This window comes from Papilio polytes, unplaced genomic scaffold (genome assembly GCF_000836215.1).
Source record: "Papilio polytes unplaced genomic scaffold, Ppol_1.0 DF822178.1, whole genome shotgun sequence".
NCBI classification, from domain to species: Eukaryota; Metazoa; Arthropoda; class Insecta; order Lepidoptera; family Papilionidae; genus Papilio; species Papilio polytes.
In genome coordinates this window covers 1,888,536-1,898,396 of record NW_013527026.1, presented here as the reverse complement: position 1 = coordinate 1,898,396, position 9,861 = coordinate 1,888,536, and the positions used below count along the sequence as shown (strand labels likewise).

Below are 9,861 nucleotides of genomic sequence, written 5' to 3'. Positions count from 1 at the left end.
TTATAATTAGTTTTCTTCATCATACAGAACTTATTTCATGTGATATGTTGGCTTCCTATTGTAAATAAATAAATAAATAAATAAATAAATAGATTTAAGACGCACATATTAAATTCTATCATGTTGAGCAATTAACATTGTTGTGTGTACATAAGATTGAAGATAAAAACAATTAATATTTTAGACTGAATTCTAATAAAACAGCTACACAACCTGTTGCACACTTTATTGTCAGAAATTACTGCAAATGAAAATACTCTGACCACTACTTCTGATTAATTTTGTAATAATTGTCTCAATAAACTGTAAACAAATCCCTGATCTCATATTTATGTATTATGTAGTAAAACATCCAGCCACAAGTCATTACTCTTCTTTTTTTGACAAAAACAATAACATTAAATTATGATTATACAAAAAACCTTTATAGTTGTGTACTTACCTTAGGCAGTTTAGCATGGACACCAGTTCTGACATCTCTGATAGTTGCTATGTCCAGCATTTCTACTTCCATATTCTGGTCAGTCCAAAATAAATAGAATCCCTTGGGATCCACCCGAAGTGTAACGGGTAGTCCAGCCCCGGAATCCTAAATAAAAACAATAATTTTAATAATACTTTCTTTTTATTAATAACTTAAGAATGTTAAAGATTTAAGAAAAGATAATTTCTAACAATTTCAAATTTGTACTTCAGTGAAAAAAGTTTCAATAACTTTTCAAAATATTAAAGTACTCACCTCATCCCATTTTATAAATTTCTCCCCTTCTTGTAAAGCCTTTGATACCTCGATAGGCTTTAAAGTTATGTTGGCCGATTTTATTGTTTTTGACATTGCGATTATTTACCACAATTTAACGGAAATAACACTGTGCAAGATAAATACTGACATCTTCCTTGCCACAAATCTATCTTTGAAATCTATGATCAATGAGACACAGCATCCACACTTAATGAAACACAAAAATAATCGTAACGGAAAGCATTGAAACAGAAATAATATTTATAACAAATAATCTCCCGAAACGCCTCACAATCTAACAAAAATTTATTCCACATATACTCGACACGACGGAACTGGACCACGAAAAGTTGAGAAATGTCAAAATCCTATTGTGTTCCATTATGAACCAGGGCGAACCAATGTTCTTGCTTGTTTCACCCAGATATATTTTTTACGAATTCCATAATGTATTTTAAATCATCGTATGCTGTGTTTAAGTAATGAACAACACAATTTTATGTAATTATATAAAACATAAATTCTTGCAATATTTTACCAAACTTCTGAGTTTCAGAACTTATATCTCTCTTGGTGTTGTAATTTGTGATTGTTACTGCCAGTGTCACCTGTCATATTCTTATTGCAATTGTCACATTTCTGTCAAGTGTCACATTTCCAAAAGTTTCTCATCCGTTGGTTTAGTAGATTGTTTGCTGAATTTTGAATTGATAAAATTTACCTTAGAGGTAATATAAAGATGCCGGAATCAGAAACCGCAGAAACTGTTGATCAAAAACAAGAATCGAAGCTTGAAAACATTCCCAGAAAGCGAGTACGGCATCGTAAACGACAACTGTACGATAACATCATAAAACAAATGGAATTTTACTTTAGCGATGCCAACTTAAGCAAGGATCGCTATCTCAATGAATTAGTGAATAACGACCCATACGTGCCTATCAACGAATTTTTAAAATTCAACAAAATCAATTCAATGACTCAAGAAATCAACGATATTGCGAAGGCTTTATCACATTCCTCATTCTTGGAACTATCTGAAGATAAACTTAAGGTACAATAGATTTTAATATAATATAATTTTACATCACTTTCCCGCAATTAGAGTTATAGAGAAATAGTTTAATTTTTAATGAGATCTGCTATTCACAAAATTTGATGCTTACAATATTTAACTCTTTCTTTGGAATGAGTTTTATACCATTTTATCTTATTTTATATTTTCAGGTTAAAAGAAAAACCCCTTTATTGCCTTATGATGTTGATGCAAGAACTGTTTACGTAGAATCAATACCGGTTAAAGCAACACAAGAGTGGTTAAAGAAAGTTTTCTCGAATTATGGACATGTAGCATACATTTCATTGCCGAAATTTAGAAATACACAAAGAATTAAGGTAAGGTTAACCATGTTTTGTTTGAAAATGTCTGAGTATATGTTTCTTAAGCATGTATGTCTATGAACACCCCTTCATATGCACTCCTTGCTAACGCCTTTGGTTTATATAATGCCTAGTGCATGCATCTAGATTAATAAGAATTGGGTGACAGTCCATATTAGAACATAATTGAAAGCTGATGTTGACAATGATAAATTTACTTTCACTTAAATAAAAACCATTAGCTTGTTTTGTCAAAAATTGCATAATGATTATTACTATTATTATTGTCAAAAATTTATTTTATTATAATTCAATCTAGTTCTATGAATGTTCCAGGGTTTTGGTTTCATTGAATTTGAAAAACCTCAAGAAGCACAGAAATGTATCAATGCCTTTATAAAAATGGGCTGCAAGTTACCAACATGTATGCCACCTGAAGAACTATCTTCTATAAAAATGTTTTCGGTAGATGAACCACCACATGATGCAAATGATAGTAAAGAAGATTATGAACCACCGAAGAAGAAGAACAAGAAATCAAAAGACAAAAAGAAGAATCTTGAACTGAAGATTGAACATGATTCTGATTCTGAAAGAAGAGTGGAAACACCAAGTGTAAGTTTATTAACATTTAAAATTAAAAAATATGTTAATGTATCATTAATTAATAAGTATTTAATATGTTTTTTGTTATAGGAAGAAACTAAAAGCTTAGCAACACCATCAGAGGTAAAGAATAATGCTTTCTATCATACTAAAATTATAAATGTGAAAGTTTAGATGGATGGATAGATGTTTGTTAGAGTTTGTAGCCTAAACTGCTGAACGGATTTAATTGAAATTTGGTGTAGATGTAGATGACAGTCTGGAAGAACACATTGGCTACTTACTTTTTTTTTAAAACCATGCAGACGGAGTGGCGGGCGAAAGCTAGTATTTATATAAATTTACTACTCACCCACAATGTTTGCATCTTGAAGTAACAATTTTTCTATCTTAAATAATGTATCTTATTATTTTGCAGGATGAGAGTAAAAGTTTAGCAACACCTACAGAGGTAAATAAATTCAACATTATTTCAATGGCAATTATTTTCAAAGAAGATTTTACTAAAATAATTTATTTTATCGTTAGGAAGGTAAGACAACAGATGCAGAATCAAAAGATGAAATGACCAGTCAAGATGAATCTAAGAATGATGGATCACCACGTCGGAAGAAGAAAATCAAGAAGAGAAAGACAAAAAATGGTACAAAAGACAAGAAACTGAATAAGACAGAAGTACAAAACGGATTATGGGGTTTGCAAGTTCTACCGAAATGTGAATGGAAGGCACTAAGGAACAAATATCTCAATTTACAAAGGAAATATATGAAAGAGGCTCGAGCTATGTACCACAGTAAGAAGAATGTTTATACAGCAATCCCAGCGTCTGCAGCGCCCACGTTAGAAGGCGAATCAGGTACATATTCTACCATATTACCAATATATGACCAAAAATATTTTATTTCACTCATTTGTTTTGGAAAAGAGATAGAATATGTAATATGAGAAATAGAGTATATGATGGAATATGATGTGCGATAACAGTGAGGGTGTGGCATAGGCAATGGAATTTCCTTCTTTTCGTGTGTCCTTTCTGATGGTTAAGGGTAGGCAATGCATCTGCAAATGCAGGATGTCTCTTAACAGTGGTTATACATTATCTTGGCTAATTTTTGTTTCATGACTCATTTGAAACATTATACAGTGTGTTATGTCTAAGTAACAGATCAATAGTAATACTAAATTTATAAAATTACAGCAATAAAACCTCAAGAGATAGAAAGCAGTAAAACAGTCACACCCTTGGAGAGAATACCAGGTGTGTTTGTAGAGGAAGTGCTGCCAGAACCTTGCCTTGACGTCAGGCTTGTTAAAAGAACTGTGAGTATTTAATTTCTTACATATACTAATATTATAAATGCGAAATTTTTGAAGGATGGATGTTTGTTAGAGTTTGTAGCCTAAACGGCTGAACGGATTTCGATTAAATTTGGTGTAGATGTAGATTGTCTGGAGGAAAACATAGGCTACTCTCTTTTGTTTTTTTTTTAATTCTACGCGGACGGAGCCGCGGGCGAAAGCTAGTCTTTTAATGTACATTTAAAACTACAATATGGTAAAATGACCCCAGACTACAAAGTTTATATTTTCACCTTTAAAATGTATGTTGCAGATTAAAAGTAATATCCACGCTCAACATGTGGAAGCCAAAGAGGGACTTTCACAGGTCATCATTCGCTTTGACTCATCTAAGGCTGCTGATGAGGTAAATATATTTTTGGGTAACTGGTTCACGATATTATAAAAATGTGATTGAAAAAATAATATTATCTTTGTAATGCCATAAAAAATACATTTCATTTTCTCTTAATTTGTAGTTGGGTAACTCTTCTAACGATTTAATTTTTGCCTAGTTCACACTTGGCTACTGAAGTTGGACAGTTAAATCAGTAACTAGATTGGCATTCAACTGGCATATAGTCCATACTATCAATGCCTTATGCTATTTTGGCCAGGTGTAAACAGCGCATTATTCTTTGTGACTAGGTCTTGTAAAACGCCGAAGTCGGTGATGTAATTAGGACCTTATTCTGTTCACAGTATTGTACAAATTCGAACAACCGCGCGCGTGTGTTGTGCGGCGCGGAGGAGCAGGAGCAGTGGGTGCGCGCGGAGGAGTCGCGCGCGGCGGGGGCGGGCGCGGGGGCAGGGCGGCGGGGGAGACGCGCGCGCGCTCGCGAGCCCGCCCCCGCGCCCGCCCTCGCACCCGCCTCCCCGCAGCCAACGCACACACACATACGCTTCGACGAGTGAAATACAACTCTAAAAGTCGATGTCTAATTTCTTTTTATTAAACTCTAAAAATAAACCTATATAATTAGTAAACGGTAATTAAGTAATATTACCGCTACCAGAGGTAATATTATTTTCTAATATCTGAGGCTCAAGGCCATAGGCGCGCTGCGCATTGTCTTCCCCTCCCCGTTGTATACCCCGCTACACTTCAAATTCTTTTCTGCGCGGCGCGCCACAAGTAAGAGCCGCCAAGATATATGAACACTTTAATATGTACAAGAGGGATATATTATTTTCTTGAGTCTTTACCTTTGTGTGTTATTATTTCAATAATAAATAAGAGTAAAATATATTTGTTTTATAAAATAGTTTTTATTTTATCATGTAACGTTAAGGTCAGTCTTAAAAATACGCACAATTACAAATTATTAGTCTGCAGGAGGCACTGGCACAGTATAAAAATAAAAAGTAAACCTTATATATCAAAAAGTAACATATAAAGTCATAAATACTATAGCTACGAAGTAACCTGTATACAATAACCTGCTCCATTTTATTTCCTCTTAAATGTTACGTATCCGATATGACTTAAAAGTATACATAGTTTTAAGTACCGTCTTAAGTAATAAAAGTAGTCAAATAGTAGTACAATTTGTTCTCTGGAACATTAATACCATAAAAGTAATAGTACAAGAACGAGCACCAAAGGATGTAAAAAAATTGCAAGTACAAAATCAAGTTTACCAAAAAAACTTATGTTATAAAAACTGTCAGCAAACAAACATATCACAATAATCAACATTGATTATCAGCATTATGTACAAAAGAGGTAGATTAACTTATATTTATTACTATGATGCTTCCATGTGTCTATGAACAGTCACTGGGGCTATTATACTGTTTTTACCGCAAGGTACAACGGTCGTAAAATCAGATTTTAATCTAGGCTTTATCTTGGCTGGAATCGGGCAGCTGACATCCGATTTTGTGTCGTCCGATAAAATAATTGGATCATTAACTGAGAATCCTGTTGCTTCGGAATCTTCGTGAGGTGTCATGGTAGAGTAACCGTGATCGGAATCACCTGCAGTGTGCGGACGCCTGTAGCCAGTGATGACGCGGTACGGCGATATCGGCGCTTCTATTTCCATTGCCGGTAACAATTTATCCTGGCCCGACTGATCGTGCATATCTTCAGAATGCAAGTGACTCATTTGCACATCAGCATCGTGCCACGTTTCTGCTGGGCCGTCTACATATAAATTATGGCAACTGGCTGTCGTCACATTTTGTCTATAACAATATATCGCTACTGCTATCACTAAACTAACTGTAATAATACAACCCGCTATTGGACCAATCGCAGAATAACTTCCTAAAGCTTCTCTATTGGCATGACCGTATGTACTTTCACCATACGGTGTTACAGCACCTAACACTCCATTAAAACACGTAGACTGCGATGTACAAAATGGTGAGGATAAAGGCGTTCTACCATCAGCATCTACTTGACACCATTCACAACCTAAAACACCTAAACAACTAGAATGTGTAAGGTAAGTTTCACATTGAAAATCGAAGCAGGATTTTAAGTTTTCCGCAAAATTGTGGAAGTAATGCGATCTATGATTATTATTTTCTGGCATCAAACCGCAAAGTGGTATATCTTTGTTTATTCTTGTCATATTCACATCTGGACAATCGTAAATCTCAGAGCTACATTCACATGGGCATTCACATTCATTTTGCTCCATGCGGTTACAATTCAAACATAGTCTATCAACCATGCTGCATGGACAGAACGCTCCTACATTACATGATGCATTAACTAAACCTATAAAAGCATTTGTTCCAGGTATTGTAGCTATATAGTAATGTATACAATGATCACCAGGGACTACATTAGAGAGCACATTTGGCAAGGAAGTATTAAATTCATAAAACCTTTGTATAGTTTTATCAAAGAAATTATTACACAATCTTTTTGTGACAAAACCCTTATGATTTAACAAATCAATTGCAATCATTGATTCTTTATGAGTAATATGCTGTTGTTCTATTGGACCAGAGCTATTAGGATCCATCAAACCAGGATGAGAAACTAAATATCCCCGATTGTTCATTATTAAACATTTTACATAAGACATGGCACACAGTGGTAAGCTATCAATAAGAAGTTTGTAAAGGAACCCCATAGTGACATCCATAGATACAACCATAGTTGGATACACTAAACTTTTTATAGCATAGGAAATAGTCACAACATATCCTGCACCACCTACATCTAAATTTGGTGGTGTTAAAATTATTTTCCCAGGGTTTTCCATAGCAAATGTAAACCATTGTCTTCTGACTGGTTCATAATCATACTCTAAGACAGTCCCTGGATACATGACTAAAACACCACTTTCAGTCACGGCATATCTTCTGACAACATATTTAGAATAAGGTCCATGCAAATGTTGCCTTTTGAAAAATGACAAAATGGAGTTGAGGAAACCAACATCTTGTTGTATCTCATTTTTAAGGCCAGGATTAGACAGCCAGCCATGGGCGACACTTTTTAAATAAGCTAAGTAGTTTTGCATATACGTCACTGCTTCCTGACCATCACCCATATCATAAAGATATGTAAACGGAGATTGAAAACTAGAAGGACTTAGATAAACAGTACCTTGATCAATAGTAGCTATCTGCTTAAAATGTCGACAAGTTGTACCCGATTTTGGTGGAAATAAATCAAGCCTGTGGAATAAAATTTCCTTACTGCTTTTTGTAAAAAATATGTTTGACTTATTGAATAAATTGGAGTTTGAAGATTCAGACACAACACATACAATGTACAAATTTAGTACCCATTTCCAAGAATATGTTATTGTTCTTGTACTATTTTGATCAAGAAATGTACTATTACCTGATTTTTGTGACAACAAATGTTTTTTAACCTCATCTATAAAATCATATGGTTCAATCGCGTCTAAATAAGTAAATTTAATCTTTTCAGATGCTGCTTCTGGCCTTGGGAAATATGTGTGCATTAGAACTTTTCCTGATAAATCCATGATGAATGCTCTTTTCCATTGATTGGTTCCTTTAAAGTAAATAATATCTTCCGCAAGATCAGACCAATATAAATCTAAGCCAATTATACCAGCTGAAATTGGGTAAACAAGTGACATCATAAAATCTCGCTCCGTAGCTTCCCACACAGGGCCTTCCATTTTTATTTCATTTTCATATTTATTAGGTAGTAAAGATATAAATGCTGAAGCCATTTGACCAATTACTCCACTATCATTTATATGTAGCCTCATTATAGTATTGTTTTTAGAATGATTATGTCCTTTATCAACATGTAAAATTTCTAACGATCCATTTTTATCAATATCACCTTCATTTATTAATCCAATTGCAAATTTAATGTCCTCCTCGTGTTTGCTGTATGGAAATATTTTCAACCATGTATCATTTTTTAATATCTTAGAGTCTGTTAATAATATGAATAATTTCTCTTTTGGCAACTTTTTCTCAAGTAATAACTTCTGTATTTCCATATTTATTGTTAGTGGTGATACATTGGAACTTGAAATATCAATGGTAGTCAGATATTCCCGCAATAACAGCTTATTATTTTCCGTAGCATTGCCTAAATTTGACATGCCATAACTGCAAGAATCTTCAAACTTGAAAAAGTCTGTCGTATTTGTTATCTTTAGAGCCATCATGTCTATACTCTGTAGAGCATATGCAGTCTCCTTTGTTATAGCTAAAGCATGCAAAAGAGACTCTGCCGATATAGTGTTGTCAATAATAAAAACAATTAGTTTAGGATTGGAGTGTATTATCTTATGATATAAATATCTTAAATTAGAATGTGGCACAGTTGTACAATCTTTATCAGTTGCATAATCCATATGGGATAGGAAGTATTGTCTCTTTATTTTCAAGTCTTTAAATCTATCTAGCATTTTAGATTTAGTGTCCATGTAAGGCAAGTTGTACATATTTGTATTTTTAATAAAAACAGATTTACGAATGGAATTGAAAGGGCAAGGGTGAGTAAAGGACGGAGTATTGCTTTGGTTCATTTCATTCTTCATTTCCACCAGAATATTAGTCGCCGAGGAAAGCTTGTAATTTAACTTATCTGTTATACTATCTAGTATATTATTGTCATTGTACTGATATCGGTTCACCTTAAACGCATTTCTTAACTCGAAGTGATTTGTATATTCGCTTCCAAGTTCTTGGGTCACTATTTCACGAAACTTACTGGCAAGCGTGTCTGATAATCTCCGCACGTTAGCCTTATAGTCACAACGGCTGCTGCTTCTCGTACAATTTTCATTTTCAGCAATTATCAAATGTAGATTGGAGGCAGTAAATATTAAAAATATGAGTGATCTTAGCTTCATTGTGATAGCATTATATGTAGTTGTCACTTGCTATTAATAATGCATTTTTGAAAAACTCAGATGAAACATTTTATAATTATACTACTTTTCTCTCGAAGACTTAATCATAGTAAAAAGATTAATGTTATTTTAATAAATTGAGAACAAACTATAAAACAACATGAGTTTTGTTTGAGATTTGAGTCTTCTCTTTTACTTTATGGTTGAGGTTTATGGTCAGTTGTCATCTTGTTAAAGCATAGACAATCGAAAGGTGTATACTCTGTTGAGTACGTAAATAAGAAGAAAAAAAATCAAGTAAAAAGTGATGAAAAAAAAATGTTCTTATAATGAAGTGCTTGGTCAACGAACAAACTTGCAGAACCCACGATGATACAAATTCTTCACTTATTCGGTGGTCAAATCGTATTTAATATTACTCCTTAATTTGGTCCAAACGAACTATCACATCTTCGCGACTCTTAACTGTGTAGAATGGACACT

At 33.8% G+C, this 9,861-nt stretch overlaps 3 protein-coding genes across 3 annotated transcripts in view; 1 reads left to right on the top strand and 2 right to left on the bottom strand.

Annotated features, from left to right (window-relative positions):
• Positions 1-1,107, bottom strand: part of LOC106106395 (1-phosphatidylinositol 4,5-bisphosphate phosphodiesterase classes I and II-like) — a 53,146-nt gene extending 52,039 nt beyond the window's left edge. Inside the window, exons 1-2 of the mRNA XM_013286971.1 lie at positions 740-1,107; positions 443-589 (exon numbers count right to left, since the gene is read on the bottom strand). Coding sequence (XP_013142425.1) covers positions 443-589; positions 740-835 — 243 coding nt within the window. The 5' untranslated portion in view covers positions 836-1,107. The remainder of the gene's footprint in view (positions 1-442; positions 590-739) is intronic.
• A 273-nt stretch (positions 1,108-1,380) lies between these two features.
• LOC106106635 (la-related protein 7) lies at positions 1,381-5,683 on the top strand. The gene is made up of 9 exons (XM_013287248.1): positions 1,381-1,796; positions 1,970-2,137; positions 2,459-2,737; positions 2,819-2,851; positions 3,147-3,179; positions 3,257-3,584; positions 3,927-4,048; positions 4,341-4,433; positions 4,769-5,683. Exons 1-9 carry the CDS (start codon positions 1,482-1,484, stop codon positions 4,979-4,981), a joined length of 1,584 nt encoding a protein of 527 aa, XP_013142702.1. The 5' UTR covers positions 1,381-1,481; the 3' UTR covers positions 4,982-5,683.
• On the bottom strand, positions 5,320-9,573 carry LOC106106634 (VWFA and cache domain-containing protein CG16868). The gene has a single exon (XM_013287247.1). It carries the CDS (start codon positions 9,376-9,378, stop codon positions 5,815-5,817), a length of 3,564 nt encoding a protein of 1,187 aa, XP_013142701.1. The 5' UTR covers positions 9,379-9,573; the 3' UTR covers positions 5,320-5,814.
• Between the last annotated feature and the right edge of the window lie 288 nt (positions 9,574-9,861).